Below are 13084 nucleotides of genomic sequence, written 5' to 3'. Positions count from 1 at the left end.
GCAACATACTCGGGATAATCTATCGCAGGATGCCATACACGCCTTTATGATCATTTGCATGTGTGAATATACGCCTGCGTTGCCATCAGTGGTGGAGTGGTGAGGGAGAGGGGTGCGCTGTGTCTTGGTGCGAGTGAGAGGACATCTTTACTGTGATATGTGTGTTTCATTTGGACTGAATTCGTTATCGTATACTCCTACAACGATGAATTACCTGTCACCTCACCTCGATAAAATGACCTTGTTCTTGAGGGTGTTCCATTTTTTCTGGCAGTGTATAATTTGGGATGGACACGTTTGGCGAACAATCGTGGCTTACTTTGCAATAGGGGTGTATAACAACTACATTGAAATTAAATTAAGGAATCACTGCAGATAAAATCAATGGAATGCAATGATGTAATATGATACCGGTATATGTGAATTCATTTCAGAAATGCTGACCCTGCAATTTTACGAGTATTTCATCTCCATTGACGCATTTCATTTATTTTCAGTTCATCGAAAATTAATTCAAGCCAATGTCCTCTCAGTGATGTGATTCTCACAAAACTGTGGGAATAAGTCTTTCTGTAGTGTTATTACTGACACTGGATATACGATGCAGGCCTCGAAGCGTCCTGATGTAGTTCCGTGTTTAACAGGACTGCCAATAGTAAGGGGGAAATCCCGTTTCATGCCCTGGTATCGTACAATTTTTCACTAGCAACGACATATAAACTACATTTGAGCTCCTAAATGTACTTCACTGACATCATTTCATGTCGCTGCATTTCGCTCAGTTCACCTCATAGGTTCCGTTATATTATGTCAATGAATTTAATACAATTAAACTGTAGAAAGCATTCAAAAAACAACCAAATCCTTCCAAGTCGATTAAATTGTAGGACACATTCGAAGAAAAATAAAATTCTTCAATGTCGATTAATAGTATCGATTAGCAACTGTCGATATTGTTTTTTTAATAACACCGGATATCGATAACTTTCATGCCCTTTACCCAGCTGATATACACGCCGGTCGAAGGGCTTAAAAATTAAATTATTATACAGACGAAGTTGAAATCTTAGCCGGTGACAGCTGTTCTATTCGAATTAACATCAGCTTAGTTATGGCAGCCACAGTTACGAGGAGGATACCTATGGTGGTAAAAAATGGTGGCGCCATTCAAGTACGAAATCTTATAACGAAGAAGGTATGCCAAAATGCAATGTATCATGATTAATTCCTAACTTCGTCGTTAGCATGCATAACATATATAGTGTATTGTATTTTTGCCAACGTATCTTACAAACTTGAACCTGACGACAGGTTAATACGTTTTAACCGAATCGTCAGAGACTAAGTATTGATGCGAAGTCTGTGTGTTAATAATTGGTTTTGGCCAACTGTTGTTCAACCCTGTGTATCATTTTGGATGTAAAGTAAGCGATACCTATGTTCTATTTAGTGCTTCTTAGGATGACGTCATTGGGATGCTGAGTACTCTCACTTTAGTCTTCACTCAGAATGTAAACTTCTAGTTAGAACAATATGTTTTTGGGATTCATACCCATCACTGTTAACAGAAAAACAATTTTGGGTCTGTTGACATTGATTGATGGCAATATAAGATCTGTCTGTCTGATGTATTGTACGACTGCAGGCTAAACTCCCCTATATTATTTTTTTATGTTATAGGAGAGAGTTAGTATTTTTGAAATATGCTGAAGAGTGTATAGTCTCCATAAATAACGGTATGTAGCTTAGACAGAGAAAAGGGCTCGATAAAATTGTTGAACTTGTGTGTCTGTGGAGAATATCTCTCTGCTGTGTATGCTGCGTGATTCTCAGCTAGGTTTTTTGTTCCTTTTGGTAGCAGCATCTTTTTAGATAAGAGAGATATTTGTTTTTCATGCATGTTCTGGTACGGCGTGCAAGTACTTCTGCTAAGTAACATTTCATGTTTACATTAAATAATACAGCTTCTTTTTAGAACCAAAATTCTTTATCTGTGGCAGACATTATCTTGCCCATGAAATTAGCAGTATTCCTATTTCTAGTATATACAGTTCAGTGAAATGAGGGTGTAGAAAGCACAGACTGTGGGCAGAGAAGTCAATTGATGGATGGATCAAGGAATATTGCTTATCTTTCATCAGATATGTGAACAGGGACTTATAAATAATTGAGGACTTCAAATGAGCAAGCTTTAATGAAAACTGTTTCCGTGAAAAAAATTTCAGTGCGGGAAACAAAATTTCATGGTGGAGGAACAAGAAGTTTGAAAGTGAAAGGAACACATGTGCATTAGGAATGGCAAGTACAAGAAGTCAACAGAACAGGGCTGCAAACCAAGTAATTTTGGTACCAGGAATGAGAAGAGATGTAATTAAAAGACTCACTTGGATGATTATACTCACTGCATGGCAGAAGTGAAGGTGAATACGGCAGTAGTTGGAGTATTGATGGTGAAAGTTTGTGGTAGCAGTACTCAGTATTTTGTGTTTGCCTGTGATTAGATCAAATTATAACAATAAATGTGTGTGGCTTAATCACTTGGTTCAGGGCTTTAAATTGGATGTTACTAGTGCAACATGTGCCTACCGTACCCCAGTAGTCCTAATGGGGAAATGGGAGCTACAGTTCAGCATAGAATATGAACCATGTGTAGTTACTAGTGAATCTTCACATCATAAGAGGTGAAGGCTAGGTTAAAGGCAGACTGAAATATTGTACTGTCCAACCAGGATTCAACCCCACAGCATTTTGGTCTCCTGGCATCATTAGACCTCCTGGCATCATTAGACCTCCAGGCTCGACAGATGATCAAAGAGGTAGAATGAAAGCTATATACTGTCATCATGATGTGATTGTTTATGCTGTATCAAGCAATGTTCACATAAGGCAGAAAACCCCAAACACCAGAAATATGGTTGACGGATTGCAATTTGTGGAATGCAGGTAAGAGAAGAAAGTTTGGGGAAGTACTTGGCAGGGAACAGGAAGCTGCTGCAGTGATGGGTGGTCTTACATGGCTAATTCTGGACTGGAGGGGAGGAGAACTCACCATATGGTTGACAAAAATATTGCAGTTCCTATCCATTGTAAAAATGAAAGGGAAATATTATAGTGATTTTACCTTATTTTGTGTTAGACAATTCTGTTTGGAATCCATATGAATTGTATGATTATGCTCCTGCAGATGTCAATGTATGATCTAATGATGTAAAAGAAAACTTGGAGGTGGGATTTGAAGTACAGTCCAAAGAAGAGTCTTAATCCTCTGACAAGGTGCACTATGATCATTCAGGAAAAAATTGAAACTATTCAAGTAGGTGGGGGGGGGGGGGGGGGGGACACAGAATTAAAGCGATTGTTGTCGTACTTTTACAACCTGTGTGTTGCAAATATTACCAGATGAGTATGAAAACAGCTTTTCAGTGTGATATAAAATGAAAATAATAATAATTACAATTTCAAAGTAAGGAAAAAGAGTAGTGATCTTTGATAGGTCATTACAAATTAACATTTATGGTATGAAATAATGGTGTAACTGAAGTGAAAGTATTAGGTGTTCTGTTAGTTATTTTGAGTGACACACATAGGACTGTATCAGAAATGAAATGGCAGGAACACTTCATACAGCCTTTCCTTCATAGCTAAGCAGGTAACACATACAGGAAAAACAAAACTGTTCTTTGGAGTTGATATCACTTAATAAGTATTGATTTGTGTGGTTTGGTGTTAATATTATTGGTTATCTTCTTTAGTAAGAAAGAAGGTATATTTAGAAAAGCAATAGCTGTATTAATATATGTTATAAATAAGCTGCCCTTTATAGATTTCAGCACATGCAACTTATTGGTATATATTTCAGCTGCCAAGGTGAAAAAAATTATTTAATGTTAACTAAATGATAACTTATGATCAGTCTTATAAGGAAGGGAACACTGAATGGACAATTGAGGTGTCAGGAAACATTTAAAATAGGACACAAAATAGAATTGTCGAACATTTGTAATATTCTCATACCAAAAACTAGTGAAACTAATTTCAAATGGTCTGGCTTTAATTATAGTGTTGTTGTTTTTAAACCATTATGCTGAGAACAATGTCATTGACAGTAAAAATAGATAACACCGTGAAGCAAAAATGTGGGCATCTGCTGATGTCGGATAAATACATTACAGAAGTGTCTTGTTCCACCCATCCGCTTTGGCCTGTGATGTCGTCAGTATGGCGGAAATGGCTACTTCCAGCATATACGAAGTGACGTCACTACATACACAGACCAACAAACGCGAACAAAAGGAAAAATGACACAATGTCTCACTCCAAAAATAAAATCAAACTAATGGGACAACCACAGAAAATTGTGGGTTTAAGGCAGGGACAAGCTAAATGTACAACAATAAAAAAAAAAAAAAATGTGGCTTCATACCAAAACAAATAATAGCCTAAAAACTTTAAATCACAGAACTCTGCTACACTGACAAAACCACAGGAATCAGACATTTCACTTGACCTACATAGCTCAACTGTAATTATCGATACCAAACAACCAACAGCGACAACTCCGAAAAGTGGGACCAAAACCAATAACTCAAAAACCCAAATATCCCATATTCACTACATCAATTAAAACATGACCGACCTACCATATATATACAACACACAAAACTTCATAATTACTACAGAATAGAACCAAAACAAAAATCACATACTAACAAATGCCTCTGGCAATTCCATCTAGGTTGCCTACAAAGTGTGTGCAAGTGCGCCCCCCCCCCCCCCCCCCCCCCCACACACACACACACACGCGCACACACACACACACACGGTATGAACTGCCGGAACTCTCATCAATTTCATGTTGTTGCCACAAACTTGACATGTAACATATTTAACAATAGACCAAAATCTGCAGAAACTGTGTGGCAGGCATCATGTCATCACCCATTTCAAGATGCAGTGATACACTACACCAAACTAATCAGATTTAACAAAAATCCCAATACATAAACAAGTAAAGACCTTAATAACTCACTGAAAACACTTCCACTGCCCACATTATCGCGCACGAACTACCTAAACTCAGAACCACATAGCACAATGACAACAAACGAATGAACCCAATACTATAATTAAACTCAGCATGTCTACATCCACCACCAGTGGGCACCATCGAATATAACACATGACATCTACAAACACAAACAACTCAAAAACTCCATGCTGTAGTGATGTCACACACAACAGCACTATTATGTCACAGGTCAAAGCAGCTTGGTGGAATTGGCTGCTTCCATTGACCCAAGATTTCTTTTTTGTCAGATTAGATGGTTGGGGTGTAAAATGGCTGAATAATAAAATGTGTGTGTGTATTTGTTCAATATTTACATAATCTAACATTGGGTGGTAATAATTATTCCACGTGATGCACTGCATAATTTAGACAGAGATTTAGAGTCCATTAAGGAATTGTCCTTAGTCAGCATACTAAATATGTAAGAGTTCTTTCATGTGGTACCAGTTCTGTTATGTCTTAGTACATGTAATTAATTTGTATGTTAGAAATGTTTGGCAGTTCTTCAGCACACATGCATATTCCGAGGTCGTGTCATACAACAGTGTGTAGTTTTTTTGCATCATATAGTTTCTTGTGTTTTTATTATTATTTTACTTTGTGTATAGTTAAGTTTTGTTTGAGATATTACATAAACACAGTACATCCAATTATTGAATGTTATTAACATGGTACCATTTCAAGCATCTAGTATGTTATACTTGATACTGCCTTTGTTGACTATATGATGTATACAATAGAGATGTTCCACTGTTCACAGGCAGAAGTGCTCACTGACTTTGAAGCTCAGCATAAAATGCCAGTTGCAAAACGTGTGGTAAGTGTTAAGTTGTATAAGGTACACCTTTCCCTTTTTTTTCCCTCCCTTTCCTCGACTGGATGGATAGTATTGAAAACTAGAGAACAAGAATGAGGATTTTTTTGTTTTACTAGATAACAATTTGCATTTCTCTTCCAATTATGAGCCAGGTGTATAATTAAGCTATGGTCAAGGAATGCGATGATCACAATTGTCCTAATATCAAATAGATATGACACTTTCAAAATGGGACTGGTGTAATTGACCATAATGTTGTTATTGCAAGAGTGGTTACTGACAAAAAAAGCACGGGGATTAGGAGATCAGTTAGAACAGGTGTATAATCAGTAATAGCCAGTCCAAACTTATTAAGTCTTTAAAATCTGTCTCTGCAACTACTAAAATTTTATAAATTCAGAGATATACAGGGTGTCCATAAAGTCCCTTTACAACTTCAGAATTTTGTTACAACAGCAGTTGTTGAAATATTTTAACAACATTCCTTTTATTAATCAGTGTTTATAAAAAAAATTTTGACAGTGTTTAATAGACCTCTATATGGGGGCCTTTAGTTACATGAAGCACAACACGGTACTCGATTTCTTGCCATGTTCGCTGTTGCATAGCATCATCAATGGTGGCAGTGGCGTTACAAATCCTTTGCGGTGGCCAAGAATTTGGCACATTCCTCCCAATCCATCTGTCTGGAAATGTTTCATTGGGGAACCAATGAACATGCAGTCAATAATGTGGTGATGCACCATCTTGCTGGAAAATTATAGTTGATTGTAAATCAATCAATTGTGGTGCTACTTATTCGGTCAGAAGGTCAAGGTAAGCATCTGCAGTAATTGTTGACTCGTTGAAGAAAAATGGACCAATTATTCAGTTGCACATGATTCCACCCCACACACTCACTTTTGGACTATCACGGTGAAGCTCTCTAGTCACATGGGGGTGTTCAGATCCCCAGATTCTCACACTGTGTCTGATTACTGTCCCAGAAACAAGAAAAGTTGCCTCATCACTGAAACAAACTTGCTTGAGGAATGCTTCATTCTCAGAAAAGTGTTCCAGAATATTGAGTGCAAACTCTGTCCATTTTGGCTTGTCATTTGGCTCAAGTGTCTCTAATAGTTGCACTTTGTAAGCTTACAACCGAAAGTTCTTTTGGGGGACCTTATGCATAGTCGAACGTGGTAGTTGCAACTGTCTGGCAGCAGTGTGGGTGGACTTCATAGCTGAACGAGTGAAGACGTTTAAAATGTGATCGATGTTTTCTCTTTATCCAACAATGTCCCTGTCTCCATAAATTTTTTGTGCAATTCACGGATTGAAGGGTGCGATGGTGGATCTCTTCCATCCTTCATTCTGAAGTTTCATTGAGTCTGAACATCCGATTTTGCCTCAATAAACCAGGACACACATTTTGCCTTCTCTTGAGGAGTGGCCATTTTATAGAGGTTCAGTTTCTTCCATTAACACAGTATCTGAAACGAAAAATTTTAGTATATATAAAAACTGTATTAAACAGTGATTACATTAAAAGAAATTTTGTTAAAATATTTCACTAACTACCATTGCAATATAATTTTGAAGTTGTAAAGGGACTTTATTGACACCCTGTATTTTAAGTACCTTTAGTAATTGTAAAGCACCTGCAGACACTGTGGCCACGCAAATGAAGAATCCAAATTTAAGTTATATGAAGCCACATTAACACAGACAACACTGGTAATGTGTGATTATAACCCCTGAGCTGATGTAGACCTATTAGCAATTAAGCAGTTATTCCATTTTTCTGGTCACTTTCCTGTCTCGACATTCTACGGTTGTGTGTTCTATTTCGCTCTAGGCCAGTGCTGGGATGGTCCCTTTGAAAAGAACATGGTCGATTTCCTTCCTCATCCATTCGTAATAAGATTTTGTGCGCTTTCTGTAATGACTGCACTCTTGACAGGGCATTAAACTCTAGTTTTCCTTCCTTCAGTGAGCTGTTGAACATTATCTGATCACTAGTCACACTGGCAATGCATATAAATAGCTAATAAAATGGTTCAGTTGTACTTCTGACAATGCTGCTGCAATATACCATTAATATGCTAAGTAAGTGGACCTGTAGCTGTCATTGGGCTTCTTTCTCTTGAAGCTACTATCTCCCAACCACTTGAAATTTCTGTTAACTACTTTGTGGCAGTACTGAATTAAGCCACCTTCAGCAAGGAATGTCATTCCATTTTCATTTAAAACCTGTGCCTCTGACAGGCATTTACAAATTAAATTATTGTGGCAAGGTTGTAAGTTTTTTGTGACCTTACATTCTAACTCCAATATTCCACCTTTTATTTTACATGTTTCATTTGTCTTAAAAGGTATTCATAGCAAATTTAAGTTGGGTAGAGAAATGCAGAACATTGAATAGAAAGTAAAGCACTTTATTTGTAGAGATTACGAGTAAAAAAACATAATATTAAAAACAGTATTATTGATATAAATAAAATAAGTTGTTTTTAATGAAAAAATTTCATTCAGTACTTGTTAATTAGTATTTCAGTTTGATAATATAAATTCCTTTGCCTCTCCCAGTATCTACACCAATACGTAATAATGCCTTGTTTACTTGAAAGTGTTCCAGTTGTGCATGTACTATATAAAGCTGAGGAAATTGAGAAAATCTTTTAATGATAATTTTACATGTACAGTTCCTCCCAAGGATTTGACGACACACTTCTTGAAAAGCCGTACTCTTAGGATTAACGACCACAGAATTGTGTGTTAAGAGATATGCTTAGTAACAGCCCCCTGTTTTAAAAGCAGAAGTATGAGAACTGCAATCTCATACATTAACACAGGGTGTTATGAAATAAATATTTTTAAGACTTTGTATCACATGTGAGACAGTTTGTTTTTTGATTCTGCAGACAAATGTGATAAGAATTTTTGTTGAAAATAAATTGTAAGTAACTAAATAAATAAAGGGAACTGGGATAATCTGTGTTCAAAAACTAATAAACAGGGCGTCCAGCATCCAGGAAAATAGGGGAAGGGAATTTTTGTGTTTTACCTAAAATCCCTCGAAAAGCCATGGTATTTAATTTGATTCCGGGCAGAGACATTTCCTTTACTTCTGCTTGGCTTGATGAAATGCTGCTGTCACCATTCACCCTCAGATCCATGCTGTGCAACCGACCTCCACCTGGGTTTTGGCATCTCCCAATCGCTTCCCTCATTCAGTCCAATACAGCAGCCAATCAGCCCAACCTGGTGGAGTCCAGACAAGCTGTGTGGAAGTTTGTTGTTGTTGGTATGGAATAGCTTTTATGACTGCTGCTGCAACCTGGCCTTGCTACCCCAGTTTGTTGTTGTGCCATGGGTTTGTGCTTTTGTGACATGATGTGACCAGCAAGTATCTGTGTGGAGTAATTAGTGCAGTTTACATTTACGTATGTTCTAATGTAAGTATTGCCTTGTTCACAAACAGTATGCAATCACTGAGACAGATGTTTTTAGGAGAGTTTGTGGCTCATTCAAATCCGTTTATTTCGAACCAGGAATACTAGGGCATGATAGGTTTGCATGCTGTACATTGTTTTGGATGTATACCGAAAAATTACTGTTGTATGTACCAACAGCTATTGATCTGATTGCATTGTATACAAATAAGTGTGATTACAGCTCTGTAGCAGTAAGTATAAAATAGTGTGATTAGAACACTAACAAGCAGTCATTGCACATTGGCACGTGGTTGTTGGTTTAGTTAACATTGAGCTGAAGCCTACAATGGGAACAGTGATCATTTATATTCTCACTGGCTAACATTTCTGATGCTGCTGTTGGTCTTAGTCAATAAGAACTACTTTCAATTACATGCACACAAGAAAGATTTTATTGCCTTCCTTTGGACCTAGTCAGCAAAAGATGGTAGGTGAGGGGATGGGATGGAAGTTGTTCATAAGAAAGAAAGAAATGCAGGTTGCAAAAAATTGCCACTTTCAGGAAAGAAAAGTAGTATTCCTAATTGTCATCCATGTAATTTTAGTCTGCTGTGATACAGGCTTAGATTTCAGCATGCCGTTGTGGTGTGTCCCAGCAACCAGGTCCTATTCTGAGGTAGTCACATCAAGCACATACTGCAGAAACTTCTGGCTGATGGCCGATAATGCTAGATTACATGTAGAGGGATGCTGTGATGAAGGCAGAGATCCATTTGTATTTTTTGGCTGCTGTGAGACTCCTATCTTCTTATGACATTGGAAGCTTGTTAACCTCTTATCAGTTACGTTCCTAGACGGTAACATTGCCTCTAAAATGCAGCTTCAAGAGCTAAAAGTAAATTATAGCATTGTTTTGGACTAGAGCTATTCTTCACTAAACAACTACAGAATGTTGTTGCTGTTTCTGACATGGTAGTGTCAAGAGTTTGATCTGCTTTTGCGTCTTTAGAAAAGTACATTGGGCCACGTTTTGAGGAAGTATCTTACTTCAGTTTTTTTGAGAAAATGTGCTGCAAAAGATTTAGGAGGATTTTGGACAGGTGCACCCCAATCTAAGGTAAATCTGAAAAGGCAAGTCGTTCAGGTGGTAATCCAGAGGGTCCCATGGTTTTATACCTTTGGACAGGTTGTATTAACAGTAGTTGGAATCTTGTTCAGTTTCTGAGAGCTTCATATAATTTATTAAACATGTTTCTTTCCACCAAGCTGATTTCTGAAATATTACAAGCACCTCTGTTTTACTGCAGAAGTTTTGCACCATTGTGGAAAATAAAATGGTTTCGGTCTGGGCTCAGCAAATATTAACGGCTATTTAAAAATGTGTAAAGTAAATAGGGACGGAAGTCGGTAAAACTGAAACCTGAAGTCGCTACTGGAATCCTAAGAGTCATAGCAACCAAGTAGTGTGTGTGTCTTTGAGGGACAAGATGCTGATAGCTCATTTCACCTTTTTTGAGACTGGAAACTCAGGTTGAGTAGTTTCTGACTAAATTTCAGTCAGATGCCCCTTAACTTCACTTCTCTATACTTCCCTCCATTCTGTGGCCAGAGAATAAGGAGAAAATTTGTCAAACAAAAAGGTCATAGAAACAGACTAGCTAAAAATAGATCTGAATGATAACATTAATTAGTTACAACCTCAGAAAGTAGACATCAGGCACAGAACCAAAGAAAGCTGTTGGTCTACGGGGGGGGGGGGAGATGTCTTTGCATTCTGGAATGAAATGAGTGCCTTACGTTTATGAAGAGTATGGTAACCAAAGTTCTGGATAAATTACCCTTGGCATACTCTGTTATGAAGGACATTCCAAGTTTAGACCCAGAAGTGGCAATTAACGGTACCTATGAGAAAAGACATTTAGGCCATAGCATTGACACATCTCATTGCCTTAAATAACTTTGGTGGTCACGAGCCTGATGCCATTGCCGATGAGTTCCAAAATGTAGTAGAAACCATGTCAGTAAAGGAAATCCTCAAAGAATTTGATGGGGATCATGTTCACATCAATTAGTTCTGGATTATGGTCATTGTGATCAAGAGTGGACATGAAAATGTGAAGAGATTTATCAAGGTTGCTTGCATTCTCATCCATGGCAATGCCAGCCTTGGAAAAGATTTTTCTGACAGCTCTATTCTGATCAAAAATTTGACAAGCCTCTTTCACAGCCTTTTGTGCTTTTCCTGATGCAGTCAAGGTAACAGGGCTTTTGTCTCTGTAGCTATAACAAAGCAGTTAATACATAGCTTCCAAAATTCACATGGTGAAAAGTCTTCAAAAGAAAACTGGAGAAAGAAGAAAGTGAATAGAAAAAAGCTATGGGGGAGACCTAATTTAAAATGCTGAGAAAGAGGTTTCTCAATTTCAAGCAGTAGTTCTATCATTACAAAATATCTGTCTAGTCTATTGCTATTCCTTCCATAATAATTTTGCTCAAACAGTATTTGAATATTATTCTTAGCTCTCATTGTAAAAACTGCAATTTTTTACTAAGATATCTTTGAAACCTAGTCTCAATCTAATTTTTCTGTATTTTCTTATTCAAATTACATTTTACACTTAATTTAATTGTCAGATCCTGGTATGTTTATTTCTTGGTTAAAGTGAACCATGTTCATTTCGAGGTATTGTTTCCTTTTTTCCTCAGAGTATAGCCCCCGTCATAAAATTGATCACTATATGTGTGTGTGTGTGTGTGTGTGTGTGTGTGTGTCTGCTAGTGTCTGTGTATATCCGGATGGATGTGTGTGTGTGTGCGTGTGTGTGTGTGTGCGCGCGTGCGTGTGTGTGTGTGTGCGTGTGCGCGAGTGTATACCCGTCTTTCCTGACGAAGCAACCGTTGGTTGTGAAAGCTAGAATTTTGTGTGTATGTATGTCTCTGTTTGTGTTTCTTTCGACCTGCCAGCGCTTTCGTATGGTAAGTCGCATCATCTTTGTTTAAAATTAAAAAAAAAAATATATATATATATAAATATGTCTGCTTGTGTCTGTATATGTGTGGATCGATGTGTGTGTGTGTGTGTGTGTGTGTGTGTGTGTGTGTGTGTGTGTGTGCGCGTGCGAGTGTATACCCGTCCTTTTTTCCCCCTAAGGTAAGTCTTTCCGCTCCCGGGATTGGAATGACTCCTTACCCTCTCCCTTAAAACCCACATCCTTTCGTCTTTCCCTCTCCTCCCCTCTTTCCTGACGAGGCAGCAGTTTGTTGCGAAAGCTTGAATTTTGTGTGTTTGTTTGTGTGTCTGTCGACCTGCCAGGACTTTCATTTGGTAAGTCACATCATCTTTGTTTTTAGATATATTTTTCCTACGTGGAATGTTTCCCTCATATATATATATATATATATATATATATATATATAATTGCTGGACACCCTGCTAAATCATCATGTAGACTATAATGCACAAACTATTCTGGATGTAGGTGTATAATGTTATTCTAGTGCTGTATTTGGTTACTGCTATTGTTTAATTTTTGTTCATGGACTCCTCAGGATGCCATCCCCATAGCTCAGTATGGAGGACGCCATGCTGTGACAATGTTAGCTGGTGGTGGTATAGGCCCAGAGCTGATGAATTACGTGAAACAAGTCTTCAGGTAAATTTTACTTTTATGTCTGTTCACTAAATGGAGTAGTTGTAAGTTTATCAATACTTCTGTTGCTGCAAACACAAAAAAATGGTGAAATTCTTTTTATGGTCAAACTTACAAAGCAGTAAAATACAGC

General features: G+C 37.6%; 1 protein-coding gene across 2 annotated transcripts in view; it reads left to right on the top strand.

Annotated features, from left to right (window-relative positions):
- Positions 1 to 960: 960 nt before the first annotated feature.
- The window catches only part of LOC124554741 (isocitrate dehydrogenase [NAD] subunit gamma, mitochondrial), a 117391-nt gene continuing 105267 nt past the window's right edge, over positions 961 to 13084 (top strand). For both annotated transcript variants that reach the window (XM_047128388.1, XM_047128389.1), the window contains exons 1-3: positions 961 to 1195; positions 5829 to 5885; positions 12851 to 12954. In XM_047128388.1, the coding sequence (XP_046984344.1) occupies positions 1112 to 1195; positions 5829 to 5885; positions 12851 to 12954 (245 nt within the window). In that variant the 5' untranslated portion in view covers positions 961 to 1111. The remainder of the gene's footprint in view (positions 1196 to 5828; positions 5886 to 12850; positions 12955 to 13084) is intronic.

Source organism: Schistocerca americana, chromosome X (assembly GCF_021461395.2).
Source record: "Schistocerca americana isolate TAMUIC-IGC-003095 chromosome X, iqSchAmer2.1, whole genome shotgun sequence".
NCBI classification, from domain to species: domain Eukaryota; kingdom Metazoa; phylum Arthropoda; class Insecta; order Orthoptera; family Acrididae; genus Schistocerca; species Schistocerca americana.
This window is presented reverse-complemented; position numbering and strand designations above follow the sequence as displayed.